At 51.3% G+C, this 18,209-nt stretch overlaps 1 protein-coding gene across 1 annotated transcript in view; it reads left to right on the top strand.

Annotated features, from left to right (window-relative positions):
• The first annotated feature begins 2,478 nt into the window (after positions 1–2,478).
• The window catches only part of CACHD1 (cache domain containing 1), a 166,416-nt gene continuing 150,685 nt past the window's right edge, over positions 2,479–18,209 (top strand). Inside the window, exon 1 of the mRNA XM_075320351.1 lies at positions 2,479–2,846. Within this exon, the coding sequence (XP_075176466.1) occupies positions 2,679–2,846 (168 nt within the window). The 5' untranslated portion in view covers positions 2,479–2,678. The remainder of the gene's footprint in view (positions 2,847–18,209) is intronic.

Below are 18,209 nucleotides of genomic sequence, written 5' to 3'. Positions count from 1 at the left end.
ATTATATCCTCATTGTTATTACCACCACGGTTTATCTCTGCTCCTCATCCGGAACCCCTCATTAATGTTTTATCATGGCCGTTACTGGGCCCCGTTTACTCCTCTTTATCTATGACCCCCCCCCTTCCTGTAAGCTGCTCTATTATTTTTTTCTCCCTCTCTTGGAACCTCATGTACCCACTTTATCTCTGCCCTCCATGCCTCTCTTGATCTCTGCCCCTTCTGACTTGTGTACCCCTATTTATCTCTGCCCTTTTTGTACTGTTTGCCCATCCACCTCTACCCAATGTACCCTTCTGTATGTCTGTCCTATCCTGCCCTGTTTGCCCTTTGTTAATCTGCCATCTCCTGTCCTGTGTACTCCTTATCTGTGTACTCTCCTGCCCCCCTGCACCCTTTGAAGCCCACTTTACTTGTTTCCCCTTTCCTCTGCACCCTTTGAAGCCCTCTTTATCTGTGTCCCCTAGAGTCTAGCATAGCCCTCTTTTTATTAGCCCTCTCTACCCTAAGTACCAGTATTTATCTATGCCTGGTCCTGCACTGCTTACCTCTCTTTTATGTGTTCCCCCTTTCTACACTGTGTACCCCTCTTACTTTGTGCCCTCTCCCACTCTGTGTATCGATCTTCTTTGGTGTCCTGCTTCTCCTCTGTACCCTTCTCTGCCCCTTCTCATGTTGTAATCATCCCCTCCTGCATTGCATGCCTATTTTCTGTGCCACCTCCTGCTCTGTGATCCACTTGCTCTCTTTGTGCCCCTCTTGCTCTATGTACACCTCTTTATCCTTGCACCCTCGCGTCCTGTGTATCCATTTTACTGTGTCTTCTCCTACTCTGTGCATCTTCCTATATGTGGGACCTACAGTCGTGTGTACTCATCTTTCTCTGTCTCCTCCTGCCCTGTGTTCCCCTTTCTTCTGTGCCACCTTGCAATGTGTTTCCCATTTTTCAGTGCCCCTTCCTGGTCTGTGTTTTCCCTCTTTATATGCCCCCTCCTGCCCTGTGTTTCTTTTCCCCCTGTCACCTCATGTCTTATTTTCCCCTTTTTCTTTGCCCCCTTGCCCTGTGTTGCCATTATCAGGTACCCCTCCTGCATTCCTCTTTATACCCTGTCCTTCCCCATGCACCCCTTTTTGTCTGCGCCTCTTCTGCTCGGTGTTCCCCTCTTTCTCTTTGCCCCCTCTGCCCTGTATTCCCTTCTCTTTGCTCTCTGTTCCCTTCTTTCTCTGTGCCCTGTGTTCCCCTCATTCTCTCTGCCCTCTCCTGCCCTGTGTTCCCTTCTTTCTCTGTTCTCTGTTACCCTCTCTCTATGCCCCTCCTGCCCTGTGTTCCACTCATTCTCTCTGCCCTCTGTTCCCCTCTTTCTCTCTGTGCCCCCTCTGTCCTGTGTTCCTTTCTTTCTCTGTGCCACCTCCTGCCCTGTGTTCCCGTTTCACTATTCCCCCTCCTGCCTTGTGTTCCCTTCTTTCTCTGTGCCCCTCTACTCTTTGCCCCCCTCTTTTTCTGTGCCCCTTCCTGCCCTGTGTGCCACTCATTCTCTCTGCCCTCTCCTGCCCTGTGTTGCCTTTTTTTCTCTGTGCTCTGTTATCCTCTTTCTCTATGCCCCCTCCTGCCAAGTGTTCTTCTCTTTCTCTGTGCCCCTTCCTGCCCTGGTTTCCTCTTTTTCTGTGCCTCTGCCTGCCTTGTGTTCCCCTCTTTCTCTGTGCTCTGTGTTACCTTCTTTATCTGTGCCCCCTCCTGCTGTTTGTTACCCTCTTTGTTTGTGCCCCTCTGTTCCCCTTTTTTTGATGTGCTCCCTCTTGCCATGTGTCCATCTCCTTCTCTGTGCCCTCTCCTGTCTCGTGTACTCCTTTCTCTGTGCCCCCTCCACCCTGTGTTCCCCACTTTCTCTGTGCCCTCTGTTCCTCGCTTTCTCTGTGCCCCCACTGCTATGTGTACCCTTTTTTCTGAGCCCCCTCTGTCCTGAGTTCCCCTCTTACTCTGTGAAACCTCTGCCCTGTGGTCCCTTCTTTCTCTGTTCCCTCTCTACCCTTTGTTCCCCTCTTTTTATGTGCCCCTTCCTGCCCTGTGTTCCTCTCTTTCTCTGGGCCACTTTCTGCTCTGTGATCCCCTCTTTCTTTGTGCTGTGTTCCCCTCTTTCTCTCTGCCCTGTGCACCCCTTCCCCTGTGCCCCCTTTCCCGTTTCTCTCTGCCCCGTGCACCCCCCTTTCTGTGTCTCCTCTACCCCGTGTACCCCTTTCTCTCTACCCCGTGTACCCCTTTATCTCTGCCCCGTGCACCCCTTTCTCTCTGCCCCGTGCACCCCCTTTCTGTGCCCCCTCTGCCCCGTGCACCCCCTTTCTGTGCCCCCTCTGCCCCGTGCACCCTTTCTCTGTCCCCCTGTGTAGACTCTCGGGTGCAGTCGCCTCCTGTGTCGCCAGGGGGCAGCCTTCCTCCCGGTTTCAGTGTCGGGCCGTGATTTCCCCGCCTCCTCTCTCCGCCTCTGCTCGCACTTTCTCCGGGACTCCGGCAGCTCTGGAGTGCACGATCCTCCCGGGCTCCTCTGTGACTTCCTCCGGCTGCAGAGCGCGGTCCCCGGAGCCCCCGAGGCTCTGATGCCCCTTCCCGGATCTCTGCCGCCGCCGCTGGGAACTTTCGGCTGAGAGCGCAGAAGTTTGGAGCGGCCCCCGGAGCTCGGAGGATGGGGCCGGGGGGGAGCGCGGCGCTGCTCGTCCTCTGCTGTGCGGCCGCCGTGCTCTGGACACCTGCCCGACCGGAGCCGGACGTCTCCATCCTGGACGAGGCGCAGCTGCTGGCCGCATACATGCGGAGGCTGGCGGCGGAGGAGCTGGGGGTCCGCACCATGCAGGTGAGCTGGGGGTCCACACCGTGCCGTTGATCTGGGGGTCCATACCCTGCAGGTGAGCTGGGGTCCGCACTGTGCCGTTGATCCCGGGGTTCGGCACCGTGCCGTCGGTCCCGGGGTTCGGCACCGTGCCGTCGATCCCGGGGTTCGGCACCGTGCCGCCGGTCCCGGGGTTCGGCACCGTGCCGCCGGTCCCGGGGTTCGGCACCGTGCCGTCGGTCCCGGGGTTCGGCACCGTGCCGTCGGTCCCGGGGTTCGGCACCGTGCCGTCGGTCCCGGGGTTCGGCACCGTGCCGTCGGTCCCGGGGTTCGGCACCGTGCCGTCGGTCCCGGGGTTCGGCACCGTGCCTCCGGTCCCGGGGTTCGGCACCGTGCCTCCGGTCCCGGGGTTCGGCACCGTGCCTCCGGTCCCGGGGTTCGGCACCGTGCCTCCGGTCCCGGGGTTCGGCACCGTGCCTCCGGTCCCGGGGTTCGGCACCGTGCCTCCGGTCCCGGGGTTCGGCACCGTGCCTCCGGTCCCGGGGTTCGGCACCGTGCCGTTGATGCCGGGGTTCGGCACCGTGCCGTTGATGCCGGGGTTCGGCACCGTGCCGTTGATGCCGGGGTTCGGCACCGTGCCGTTGATGCCGGGGTTCGGCACCGTGCCGCCGATCCTGGGGTTCCGCACCGTGCCTCCGGTCCCGGGGTTCGGCACCGTGCCGTTGATGCCGGGGTTCGGCACCGTGCCGTTGATGCCGGGGTTCGGCACCGTGCCGTTGATGCCGGGGTTCGGCACCGTGCCGTCGATGCCGGGGTTCGGCACCGTGCCGTCGATGCCGGGGTTCGGCACCGTGCCGTCGGTCCCGGGGTTCGGCACCGTGCCTCCGGTCCCGGGGTTCGGCACCGTGCCTCCGGTCCCGGGGTTCGGCACCGTGCCTCCGGTCCCGGGGTTCGGCACCGTGCACATCTGGGCTGATTTTTGTTTTATCTGATATGTTATTTATATTTCTCTTTGTTTGATACATTGTATCTTCTGTTGGGAGTCGGAGGGGATTCACTCACTTAATGTCCCCTCATATCTGAAGGCTATGGGTAGGTCTCTGATTTAAAGACCAATCCTGAGTTCTCGTCACGATAAAATCTGGTTCTCCGACACCAACCTGATCAGATACTGTCAACTTGAATCTTCAAAAAAATTGGAAAATCTTTCGCCAGTGGTCGGAAATTCTGGTTTCTTTGTGACAGACGACATTGTGCCGGCAGATCGCCGGTGATTGGCGCAGCTTTGGATGTAGGTGAAGGCGCTATAAATGGAGCCACAGAAATCGTTGTGTTGGAGCCAATTTGATGGGAATGGAGTTCAGAACGCACATTGATCTGAACTCCAATAATCCAAGTTGGAACATTTCATTTGAAGGACATTGATCTCATCGACTAATTGAATCAAATAATATTGGTCAAATCCATCTTTGTCAATTGAACCAATTCTGATTTTCCCTGGTGTTATGGTCATGGTAAGATAAAACCTTCCTTTTCCCATTAATGATGTGATCTGTCAGATATCTTTCAGACTTGTTGACCCTCAACAATTGTTGTGACTGGAAGATTGTAATCTGATCAGTTGGCCTTTTGCACAACTATTGATCTTGATCTTATTGGATAGAAATTGTTCAAATATCTGTATGTGTAAAGGCGCCTTGTGATTGGATTATTTGTACATGTGTTTTGTCCTGGAAGGGGCTTCACACTTGATAAAGACCCTCAATAATATAAATTATTTTTGCATCAATGCACTTGTCATGGCAGCAGATTCTGGATTCTTACTGGTTGGTGTTACAAACCCTCTTGACGACCTGCTGTGTGGGGACTCCGTCACATCTAGTGATGAGCGAGCACTACCATGCTCAGGTGCTCAGTACTCGTAACTAGTGATAAGCGGGCACTACCATGCTCGGGTGCTCAGTATGTGTATCTAGTGATAAGTGAGCACTACCATGCTCGGGTGCTCTGTACTTGTAGCTAGTGATAAGCGGGCACTACCATGCTCAGGTGCTCAGTACTGGTAACTAGTGATGAGCGGGCACTACCATGCTCGGGTGCTCAGTACTCGTAACTACCATGCTCGGGTGCTCAGTACTCGTAACTAGTGATGAGCGGGCACTACCATGCTCAGGTGCTCAGTACTGGTAACTAGTGATTATTCGGGCACTACCATGCTCAGGTGCTCAGTACTCGTAACTAGTGATGAGTGGGCACTACCATGCTCGGGTGCTCTCTACTAGTAACTAGTGATGAGTGAGCACTACCATGCTCAGGTGCTCAGTACTGGTAACTAGTGATGAGCGGGCACTACCATGCTCAGATGCTCAGTACTCGTAACTAGTGATGAGCGGGCACTACCATGCTCAGGTGTTCAGTACTCGTAACTAGTGTTGAGCGGGCACTACCATGCTCGGGTGCTCTGTACTCGTAACTAGTGATGAGCGGGCACTACCATGCTCAGGTGTTCAGTACTCGTAACTAGTGTTGAGCGGGCACTACCATGCTTCGGTGCTCAGTACTCGTAACTAGTGATGAGCGGGCACTACCATGCTCGGGTGCTCAGTACTCGTAACTAGTGATGAGCGGGCACTACCATGCTCGGGTGCTCAGTACTCGTAACTAGTGATGAGCGGGCACTACCATGCTCGGGTGCTCAGTACTCGTAACTAGTGATGAGCAGGCACTACCATGCTCGGGTGCTCAGTACTCGTAACTAGTGATTAGCGGGCACTACCATGCTTCGGTGCTCAGTACTCGTAACTAGTGATGAGCGGGCACTACCATGCTCAGATGCTCAGTACTTGTAACTAGTGATGAGCGGGCACTACCATGCTCAGGTGCTCAGTACTCGTAACTAGTGATGAGCGGGCACTACCATGCTTGGATGCTTAGTACTCGTAACTAGTGATGAGCGGGCACTACCATGCTCGGGTGCTCTGTACTCGTAACTAGTGATGAGCGGGCACTACCATGCTCGGGTGCTCAGTACTCGTAACTAGTGATGAGCGGGCACTACCATGCTCGGGTGATCTGTACTCGTAACTAGTGATGAGCGGGCACTACCATGCTCAGATGCTCAGTATTTGTAACTAGTGATGAGCGGGCACTACCATGCTCAGGTGCTCAGTACTTGTAACTAGTGATGAGCGGGCACTACCATGCTTGGATGCTCAGTACTCGTAACTAGTGATGAGCGGGCACTACCATGCTCAGGTGCTCAGTACTCGTAACTAGTGATGAGCGGGCACTACCATGCTCGGGTGCTCAGTACTCGTAACTAGTGATGAGCGGGCACTACCATGCTCGGGTGCTCGGTAGTCGTAGCTAGTGATGAGCGGGCACTACCATGCTCGGGTGCTCAGTACTCGTAACTAGTGATGAGCGGGCATTACCATGCTCAGATGCTCAGTACTCGTAACTAGTGATGAGCGGGCACTACCATGCTCTAGTGCTCAGTACTCGTAACTAGTGATGAGCGGGCACTACAATGCTCGGGTGCTCTGTACTAGTAACTAGTGATGAGTGAGCACTACCATGCTCAGGTGCTCAGTACTGGTAACTAGTGATGAGCGGGCACTACCATGCTCGGGTGCTCAGTACTGGTAACTAGTGATGAGCGGGCACTACCATGCTCGAGTGCTCGGTACTGGTAACTAGTGATGAGCGGGCACTACCATGCTCGGGTGCTCAGTACTGGTAACTAGTGATGAGCGGGCACTACCATGCTCAGATGCTCAGTACTCGTAACTAGTGATGAGCGGGCATTACCATGCTCGGGTGCTCAGTACTCGTAACTAGTGATGAGCGGGCACTACCATGCTCGGGTGCTCTGTACTGGTAACTAGTGATGAGCGGGCACTACCATGCTCGGGTGCTCAGTACTCGTAACTAGTGATGAGCGGGCACTACCATGCTCGGGTGCTCAGTACTGGTAACTAGTGATGAGCGGGCACTACCATGCTCGAGTGCTCAGTACTGGTAACTAGTGATGAGCGGGCACTACCATGCTCAGGTGCTCAGTACTGGTAACTAGTGATTATTCGGGCACTACCATGCTCAGGTGCTCAGTACTCGTAACTAGTGATGAGTGGGCACTACCATGCTCGGGTGCTCTCTACTAGTAACTAGTGATGAGTGAGCACTACCATGCTCAGGTGCTCAGTACTGGTAACTAGTGATGAGCGGGCACTACCATGCTCAGATGCTCAGTACTCGTAACTAGTGATGAGCGGGCACTACCATGCTCAGGTGTTCAGTACTCGTAACTAGTGTTGAGCGGGCACTACCATGCTCGGGTGCTCTGTACTCGTAACTAGTGATGAGCGGGCACTACCATGCTCAGGTGTTCAGTACTCGTAACTAGTGTTGAGCGGGCACTACCATGCTTCGGTGCTCAGTACTCGTAACTAGTGATGAGCGGGCACTACCATGCTCGGGTGCTCAGTACTCGTAACTAGTGATGAGCGGGCACTACCATGCTCGGGTGCTCAGTACTCGTAACTAGTGATGAGCGGGCACTACCATGCTCGGGTGCTCAGTACTCGTAACTAGTGATGAGCAGGCACTACCATGCTCGGGTGCTCAGTACTCGTAACTAGTGATTAGCGGGCACTACCATGCTTCGGTGCTCAGTACTCGTAACTAGTGATGAGCGGGCACTACCATGCTCAGTACTCGTAACTAGTGATGAGCGGACACTACCATGCTCAGATGCTCAGTACTTGTAACTAGTGATGAGCGGGCACTACCATGCTCAGATGCTCAGTACTTGTAACTAGTGATGAGCGGGCACTACCATGCTCAGGTGCTCAGTACTCGTAACTAGTGATGAGCGGGCACTACCATGCTTGGATGCTTAGTACTCGTAACTAGTGATGAGCGGGCACTACCATGCTCGGGTGCTCAGTACTCGTAACTAGTGATGAGCGGGCACTACCATGCTCAGGTGTTCAGTACTCGTAACTAGTGTTGAGCGGGCACTACCATGCTCGGGTGCTCTGTACTCGTAACTAGTGATGAGCGGGCACTACCATGCTCGGGTGCTCAGTACTCGTAACTAGTGATGAGCGGGCACTACCATGCTCGGGTGATCTGTACTCGTAACTAGTGATGAGCGGGCACTACCATGCTCAGATGCTCAGTACTTGTAACTAGTGATGAGCGGGCACTACCATGCTCAGGTGCTCAGTACTTGTAACTAGTGATGAGCGGGCACTACCATGCTTGGATGCTCAGTACTCGTAACTAGTGATGAGCGGGCACTACCATGCTCAGGTGCTCAGTACTCGTAACTAGTGATGAGCGGGCACTACCATGCTCGGGTGCTCAGTACTCGTAACTAGTGATGAGCGGGCACTACCATGCTCGGGTGCTCGGTAGTCGTAGCTAGTGATGAGCGGGCACTACCATGCTCGGGTGCTCAGTACTCGTAACTAGTGATGAGCGGGCATTACCATGCTCAGATGCTCAGTACTCGTAACTAGTGATGAGCGGGCACTACCATGCTCGAGTGCTCAGTACTCGTAACTAGTGATGAGCGGGCACTACAATGCTCGGGTGCTCTGTACTAGTAACTAGTGATGAGTGAGCACTACCATGCTCAGGTGCTCAGTACTGGTAACTAGTGATGAGCGGGCACTACCATGCTCGGGTGCTCAGTACTGGTAACTAGTGATGAACGGGCACTACCATGCTCGAGTGCTCGGTACTGGTAACTAGTGATGAGCGGGCACTACCATGCTCGGGTGCTCAGTACTGGTAACTAGTGATGAGCGGGCACTACCATGCTCAGATGCTCAGTACTCGTAACTAGTGATGAGCGGGCATTACCATGCTCGGGTGCTCAGTACTCGTAACTAGTGATGAGCGGGCACTACCATGCTCGGGTGCTCTGTACTGGTAACTAGTGATGAGCGGGCACTACCATGCTCGGGTGCTCAGTACTCGTAACTAGTGATGAGCGGGCACTACCATGCTCGGGTGCTCAGTACTGGTAACTAGTGATGAGCGGGCACTACCATGCTCGAGTGCTCAGTACTGGTAACTAGTGATGAGCGGGCACTACCATGCTCGAGTGCTCAGTACTGGTAACTAGTGATGAGCAAACACTACCATGCTTGAGTGCTTTGTTAGTGCTCGCTCATCACTAGTCACATCCATTTGTCATTCTGCATTCTTGTAGTCTTTTTAAGGTCAAAATCACTGCACTCAAGGTTTGTTTTTTTTAAATGCTTGTCTCCGTTTTTACAGCATGGTAAATAAACTTGTATTCTCCACTGAACCCACCACACCGCTCCACTCCTAGCTCTGCGGGCCCTTGTGCTTTGTTTTACAATGGGAACAGACATGTGACAGCTGCTATCAATCATTGACCACTGCAATTGCCATCAAGACACTGAAACAGCCAGTGATTGGCTGCTATGGTCACATGAGAGAATGTACAGAGCTCAGCGGGGGACCCAGGCCGTACCAGGAGAGGAGGCGGCAGATCCGTAGGGGAGTGTCCATTGTTTACACCCATGCTAGCTATTGCTATGAAAGATTGGGGTCGAAAAAAGCAAAATACTATGTTTGTTTTATATATACAGTGCAGACCAAAAGTTTGGACACACCTTCTCATCTCTGGAACAACTGTTAAGAGGAGACTTTGTGCAGCAGCCTTCATGGTAAAATAGCTGCTAGGAAACCACTGCTAAGGGCAGGCAACAAGCAGAAGAGACTTGTTTGGGCTAAAGAACACAAGGAATGGACATTAGACCAGTGGAAATCTGTGCTTTGGTCTGATGAGTCCAAATTTGAGATCTTTGGATCCAACCACCGTGTCTTTGTAGAAAAGGTGAACGGATGGACTCTACATGGCTGGTTCCCCCCGTGAAGCATGGAGGAGGAGGTGTGATGGTGTGGGGGGGACTTTGCTGGTGACACTGTTGGGGATTTATTAAAAATTGAAGGCATACAGACCCAGCATGGCTACCACAGCATCTTGCAGCGGCGTGCTATTCCATCCGGTTTGTGCTTAGTTGGACCATCATTTATTTTTCAACAGGACAATGACCCCAAACACACCTCCACGCTGTGTAAGGGCTATTTGACTAAGAAGGAGAGTGATGGGGGGCTACGCCAGATGACCTGGCCTCCACAGTCACCAGACCTGAACCCAATCGAGATGGTTTGGGGTGAGTTGGACCGCAGAGTGAAGGCAAAAGGGCCAACAAGTGCCAAGCATCTCTGGGAACTCCTTCAAGACTGTTGGAAGACCATTTCCAGTGACTACTTCTTGAAGCTCATCAAGAGAATGCCAAGAGTGTGCAAAGCAGTAATCAAAGCAAAAGGTGGCTACTCTGAAGAACCTAGAATATAAGACATATTTTCAGTTGTTTCACACTTTAAGTATTTCATTCCACATGTGTTAATTCACAGTTTTGATGCCTTTAATGTGAATCAAACTTTTGGTCTGTACTATATATGAGTGTGTGTGTGTGTAATATAAATAAATATATATATATATATATATATATATATATATATATATATATATATATATATATATATTTATATATTGCTGTTTTTTGGAGGTGAGGGGTATTTTACCCAGAGATTGCCTTCTTTTTTTTAATTCTTCATAGGCTTTTGGATTGGATCTCAGATATCCCATGATGAGAAACACAAAATATTAGTTGTTATTGTTGTTACATTGGTTGCAGGATACAAATGTTTCCACCAAAGTGTTTATTGTAAGGTCCAGTATGTAATGTAGCTGCTGCAGAACATCTTGATCACTGTGCATTAATGTTTATTGTTCATTTACAGTTAAAGATGCAACAATGTGTCAGGTTTTTTTCTGCCATTGGATCCTCTATGTATAGATTTTGAATTTCTTCATTGCTGTGCATTTATTAACATGTGGAAAACAGTGAAGATTACTAGCTAGTCCAGGGATGCTGGGCATTGTAGTGCAGCTGCTGGAAAGCTACAAGTTGTTGGGGCCTGATGGAGAATGCCGGTCAGGGGATGGTATATTCAATTTATTTCTTGCAAAAATCTGCCCCCTCCCCCGCACATACATCCCTTAATATTCAGCCGGGGATCCAGGTTACATGACGCTTTTGGGCTGCACTTGTCTGACCTGATGAAATATTCTGTTTCTTCCCCCCCCACCTGCCCCACATTACACGTTATCTGTAACACATCGCACGAGGCGGAGAGGGATGGACGTGAAAGAGATTTAAAGATCAATGGAAGTGCGGCAGCCGAGTCTCTGAGCCGGGAGATAACCTTCGCTGTTCACATATCATGTTCTGCGCTTTCTGCAGCCTCTGGTTCCTTTTATATATATATATATATATATATATATATATATATATATATATATATATATATATATATATATATATATATATAGATATATATATATAGATATATATATATAGATATATATATATAGATATATATATATATATATATATATATATATATATATATATATATATATATATATATATATATATATATATATATATATATATATATATATATATATTGATACGTATTGCACATTTTAACTCTTTGGCCCCCAATTCGTCAAGCCTGGTCTTTAATGATGAGAGCGCTGCATTAGGATGCGTGCCACCGCTGGAAATGTTCTCCAGTCAGAGCCACAAATAGATTGCCATCATCATTTATGGCACTGTTTTGGTGCTGGTTATGATACCGTGTTTCCCCAAAAATAAGACAGGTCTTATATTATCTTTTGCCCCGAAAAAATGCGCTAGGGCTTATTTTCGGGGTAGGTCTGGGAAACACAGTACATTTGTTGCAAAAACGTCAAGTTGCAAAATGTTGGCCCATGTGAAAATTGTGCCAAAATTTTACAATACTTAAAGGAGGAAAATTGGCAAAAAATGCTGATGAATCGATACCTTTCTTCTGAGATATTGATACTGTACCAGTGACAAAACCAGTTTACGTAATAGTCAAACTCTTGTTTCATTGGTGGGGATGTAGAAAGTTAAGGTGGTCCCCTGCACTCCAATAGCTCATCATAGAGCGCCCCTTTCACGCTTGGTACGGGGGAGTTCCAAGCAAACAGCGAAATGTAAGGGAAACCCTATGTCTAGGGAATGGGGAGATGGTGACCCCTGACCAAACCTACCGCTGGTCACTGGGGTCCCTCACCACCCTGATAGGTTCCGCACCTATGCACCAAGCCGAATACTTAATCCTAGGTACAGGGGTGTACCAAGCAAATGGCGAAAGGTAAGGGAAACCCTGTGCCTAGGGAAAGGGAAGATGGTGACTCCTTACTAACACCTACCGCTGGTCCCCGGGGTCCCTCACCACCCTAGATAGGTTCCGCATCTATGCGCTGAGCCGGACACCTGAACCTACCGTATATGCCGGCGTATAAGACGACTGGGCGTATAAGACGACCCCCAACTTCTGCCCTAAAAATATAGAATTTGGGATATACTCACTGTCCATCTGTCATAGTGCCACCGCTCCCTCCGATCTGCTGCACGGAGGTGAGGGGCCGGGCAGCAGATTGGGGGGAGCGGTGGCACTGTGGCAGATGGAGGGCGGCGGCGGCAGCGGATCGGGAGGTGTGGGGGTGAGGGTGCAGGCAGGAGATCGGGGAGACAGGTGGCAGATCGCGGAGGGCAGCGGCGGATCGGGACGCTTTTCGTACAGTGCCATGGCAGCGCGGCAACTTCCGGGTCCCATGCTCCGGTCTCATAACAGCATGGGACCGGAGCTTTTCGCCCTGCCATTGCACTGTGTACACTCACTGTGTGTGCTGGCGTGCTGCAGGGACGATGACGGGGGCGGTCACCGGCAACAGGTCCACTGTGATTGGAGAAATCGGTCACAAGGCCGATCTCTCCAATCAGAGCATTGGAGCTGGGGGAGGGTGATCCAGTGAGGTCACCCAGCTCCAGCCAATGGCCAGTGCTACAGCTGCACTGGCCAGGGCTGGATTTCAATGTTTCAGTCATTTTAAATGGCTGGAACATTACAGTGGCTGTGATTGGTTGAGCGGCGTTCGTCAGCCAATCACAGCCTCCGTAGGTCCGGGGAGGAGGCACCACCCCTCCTAAGGTCAGGAACAGGTCCCCTCCTCCCCGAATCTGCGGTTTTTGTTAACATATTGCAGTCACCGCTGTATATCCGGCGTATAAGACGACCCCCCACTGTAGCCATTATTTTAAGGGGGTAAAAAGTCGTCTTATACGCCAGTATATACGGTAGATATCCCTAGTGCTGGGCCCTAAATAGGGAATGGGTGGGATGAGCTCTTCATCAACCCCACTAAATGCTAAAAGAAGACACAAGGAGGACACAGGGGGGGAAATACATGAATTACTTATCCACAGATGACACAGGTAGAAGTTCAGGAACAACACCATAAATAAGTACAAGCCATCTGCTTGCAACCTAGGCTTGCATAAACTGAAAATATCACCAGCATCAGTAAAAAAAAAAAAATAGGTATTTAAGCGCCAAGATAATGCTGATGATCAGCAGCTAAGTGAAACTGCTGGGTCCAAAGTGGAAAGAGATGACTGCAGAAAAGCTACCTATACCAATGAATACTGACAGAAGGAACAATGGCAAGTCAGGGAGCATTTTGCACAGCCAAACACTGTGACCTTCTATTGCCAGAAACCACATGACTGTCTGTCACCTGTTTATAACGCTCTGCGCACCAACAAATATGAGGTCAGGTCCTAACATACAATGTAATAGTCAGAAGCGTCTTCTCTACTGGGCCCTGTCCACTGGTTGCACATCGGTCTGTCCATCTCTGCTGAACTCTCCCAATGTATTTCATATCTTTGTGTGTCTCGACTTATCTTACTTTGTTTCTTATCTCCTCTCTTTCAGTGTCTTATATCTCAACTTTTTCTGTATATAGTATTTAATCACTGCTGCATCTTGTATCTCATCCCTTTGTATATCTCATCTCTCTGTGTATATATTTATGGCCAGAAGTGTTGGAACCCTTGAAATTGTTCCAGAAAATGAAGTATTTCTCCCAGAAAACAATTGCAATTACACATATTTTGTTATACACAAGTTTATTTCCTTTGTGTGTATTGGAACAACACAAAAAAAACCCCAAAAAACAGAGAAAATAAAGCAAATTAGACATAATTTCACCTCAAAAATTGGCCGGACAAAGTTGGCACCTTTTCTAAAATGGTGGATAAACAACTTTGTTTCAAGTATGTGATGCTCCATCAAACTCACCCATGGCAAATAGGTATGGGCAATATGAAAATCACACCTGAAACCAGATAAAAAGGGGAGAAGTTGACTCAATCTTTGCTTTGTGTGTCTGTGTGCCACATTAAGCATGGAGAACAGAAATAGGAGAAGAGAACTGTCTGAGGTCTGGACAACCAAAATTGTTGAAAAATATCAGCAATCTCAAGGTTAAGAGTCCATTTCCAGAGATCTTGATGTTCCTTTGTCAATGATGCGCAACAAAATCAAGACGTTTAGAAGCCATGGCATTGTAGTTAATCTCCCTTTATGTAGACAGTAGAGAAAAATTGATGAAAAGTTGTAACGCATGATGGTGGATAAGCTGCCCCAATCAAGTTCCAAGGAAATTCAGGGGGCATTAGTGTCAGCGCAAACTATCCATCCACATTTGAATGAAATGCTATGGATGAGACCCAGAAGCACCTCACTGCTGACACAGAGAAAAAAAAGAAGCTAGACTGCAGTTTGCCAAAAAGAACTTGAGTAACCAAAATCCTTCTGAGAAGGCGTCTTGTGGACAGATAAGACCAAGGTAGAGCTTTTTGGTAAAGCACATCATTTTACTGTTTACCAAAAACGGAATGAGGCTACAAAAAATAAAGAACAAAGTACCTACAGTCACTTATGACGGAGGCTAAAAGATTTTTTAGGGTTGTTTTTGCTGCCTCTGGCACTGGGGGGCCTTGACTGTGTGCAAGACATGAAATCTGAAGATTGCCAAATTATTTTGGGTGGCAATGTAGAACCCATTGTCCGAAAGCTGGGCATGTGTCATAGGTCATGAATTTTCTAGCACACCTATGACCCCAAACATGAAGAAGCCCCAGAAATGGATGGAAACACAGCGCTGGAGAGTTCTGAAGTGGCAGCAATGAGTCCGGATCTAAATCCTATTGACACCTGTGGAGAGATCTTAAAAATGCTGTGAAGAGAAGAGAAGAGAAGACGCCTTCAAATATGAGAGACCTGGAGCAGAGAAGAGTTCCAATTTCACGATGAGAGGAGGAAGAAGCTTGTGGACGGTTATAGGAGGCGACTTATTGCAGTTATTTATTCCAGAGGGTAAAGGGTGTGCAGTGAAATATTAAGTTGAGGGGGGACAACGATTGTCCAGCCCATTTTTGAAGTTTTGTTTAAAATTATTTCCAAATTATCTTTTTTTTTTTTTTTTTTTTTGTGATTGTTCCAATACATGGAAAGGAAATAAATGTGTATATAACAAAACATGTGTATGTATTTTGTTGCACCCTGGCTCGCTCTCCCCATCACGTCCGTGTTTGCTCTCTATATCTCCTCTCCCTTGTGCTCTCTTCTTACCGCATCCTGGCTCGCTCTCTGTATCTAATCGCGCCCCTAGTGTGCTCTCTCCACACCGCATCCTCGCACGCTCTCCCCTTTGCATCCTCGCACGCTCTCCCCTTTGCATCCTCGCACGCTCTCCCCTTTGCATCCTCGCACGCTCTCCCCTTTGCATCCTCGCACGCTCTCCCCTTTGCATCCTCGCACGCTCTCCCCTTTGCATCCTCGCACGCTCTCCCCTTTGCATCCTCGCACGCTCTCCCCTTTGCATCCTCGCACGCTCTCCCCTCCGCGTCCTCGCGCGCTCTTCCAACCACTCCCTGTTGCTCTCTCCCCGCCGCCCGCTCTCCCCGCCGCGCCCCCGTGCGCTCTCCCTTCCGCGCCCTCGTGCGCTCTCCCCTTTGTGCGCTTTCCTCTTTGCGCGCTCTCCCCTCCATGTCCTCGTACCTCTCCCCTCCACGCCCTAGTGCGCTCTCCCCTCCGCGTCCTCTCCCCTCCGCGCCCTCGTGCGCTCTCCCCTTTGCGCGCTCTCCCCTCCGCGCCCCTCGTGCACTCTCCCCTCCATGTCCTCGTGCGCTCTCCCCTCGGCGCCCTCGTGCGCTCTCCCCCTCCGCGTTCTTCGTGCACTCTCCCCTTTGCACGCTCTCCCCGCCGCGCCCCCGTGCGCTCTCCCTTCCGCGCCCTCGTGCGCTCTCCCCTTTGTGCGCTTTCCTCTTTGCGCGCTCTCCCCTCCATGTCCTCGTACCTCTCCCCTCCACGCCCTAGTGCGCTCTCCCCTCCGCGCCCTCTCCCCTCGGCGCCCTCGTGCGCTCTCCCCTTTGTGCGCTCTCCCCTCCGCGCCCTCGTGCACTCTCCCCTCCATGTCCTCGTGCGCTCTCCCCTCGGCGCCCTCGTGCGCTCTCCCCTCCGCGTTCTTCGTGCATTCTCCCCTTTGCGCGCTCTCCCCTCCGCGCCCTTGTGCGCTCTCCCCTCCATGTCCTCGCGCATTCTCCCTTCCTTGTGAGATATACAGGCTGGATACTAATGAGATGCAATAATGTATAGAAATGCTGCGGCATGGCTGGAGACTTGCCAGCATTATATAATCCTTCCTCCTGATTATCCCGTTTGTAATATATGATATAATCTCCAGCACCCTGGTGGCTGTAATTCCTCCCAGTCATCCCCCATTATAATATCTTATTTGCTCACAGCTCAAAATAAAAGCAGAATGAAAGGGATTGTATAGAAAACTGAAGTCAATTAAGTTTTAAAGGCTTTGTAGATTAGCAGGCGTGCATTGCTCCGCAGCCGGCAGGGGGTCACCCCAAATGGCCTTTTATCTTTCAAAGTGGTCAGCTTTCCTGCCTCTTCACACCCTCCTTGTGCTTACCACCCCCTGTGAGCTGCCTTTGTCCAGAAGACAAAAATATCCCCCCTTCCCACCCCCAATACCTAGTCCTGTTGTCTGCTTTTCAGATGTGGGGGATAATATCCGAGATCCTTGTTATTTTGGAATGTTTTGGATATTTTGGAATGTTTGATACAATGTAACATGTTTAGATGAGCTTCTAGTTACCCGTGATACAATGTGTGTGTCATCGGATTGGTACAGTGAATAATTTACATCAGGCATGATCACATGACCCGAGCTCGTGACGGCGGCGATGATTGTCATGTGCGTATAGAGATACTATGGAGTGTTCTGAGGATCATTCAGCAGCTCCGACTGGACCGAGCGACACATGGATAAACCAGTCAGACAAATCAATGGTTAATGGAAATTTGTCTGAACCATTGGGCAGTTTTGGTGATGCGTTTTTTTGTGGGACCATAGTACGCATGTGTGACACCCCGCTGATTCCAAAAGGGGCAGGGGACCCTCGTACTGGTGATCACTGACGTCCCCGGCAGATTACATGTTTATCACCTGTCCTGTAGGTTGATAGAATTGTTTTTTATATAATGTAACCTTTTTAAGAATTCTGTTACTTTTTAATAAACCATTAGTTACAAAGTGTAAACAAGAATGTTTCCATTTGCTGACAGCAAGCACGGGTGAGGAGATCCAATAGTTTTGCAGCTGTTTGGATTTTTCTTTTGTAGTTAAAATCTAAAGATAATGGCTAAAGCCGTCGCACTGACCCCCGGAGGGTTCCTCGCACTGACCCCCCCCCCCCGGAGGGTTCCTCGCACTGACCCCCCCCCCCCCGGAGGGTTCCTCGCACTGACCCCCCCCCCCCCCGGAGGGTTCCTCGCACTGACCCCCCCCCCCCCCCCGGAGGGTTCCCCTCGCCCTGACCCCCCCCCCGGAGGGTTCCCCTCGCCCTGACCCCCCCACCCCCCCCCCCCCCCGGAGGGTTCCTCGCCCTGACCCCCCCCCCCCCCCCCGGAGGGTTCCCCTCGCCCTGACCCCCCCCCCCCCCCCCGGAGGGTTCCCCTCGCCCTGACCCCCCCCCCCCGGAGGGTTCCCCTCGCCCTGACCCCCCCCCCCCCCCGGAGGGTTCCCCTCGCCCTGACCCCCCCCCCGGAGGGTTCCCCCTCGCCCTGACCCCCCCCGGAGGGTTCCCCTCGCCCTGACCCCCCCCCGGAGGGTTCCCCTCGCCCTGACCCCCCCCCCGGAGGGTTCCCCTCGCCCTGACCCCCCCCCGGAGGGTTCCCCTCGCCCTGACCCCCGGAGGGTTCCCCTCGCCCTGACCCCCGGAGGGTTCCCCTCGCCCTGACCCCCGGAGGGTTCCCCTCGCCCTGACCCCCGGAGGGTTCCCCTCGCCCTGACCCCCGGAGGGCTCCCCTCGCACTGAC

The sequence above is a fragment of the Anomaloglossus baeobatrachus genome, chromosome 8 (genome assembly GCF_048569485.1).
Source record: "Anomaloglossus baeobatrachus isolate aAnoBae1 chromosome 8, aAnoBae1.hap1, whole genome shotgun sequence".
Lineage (NCBI taxonomy): Eukaryota > Metazoa > Chordata > Amphibia > Anura > Aromobatidae > Anomaloglossus > Anomaloglossus baeobatrachus.
The sequence above is the reverse complement of the archived record's forward strand: the minus strand, read 5'-3'. Positions and strand labels throughout refer to the sequence as shown.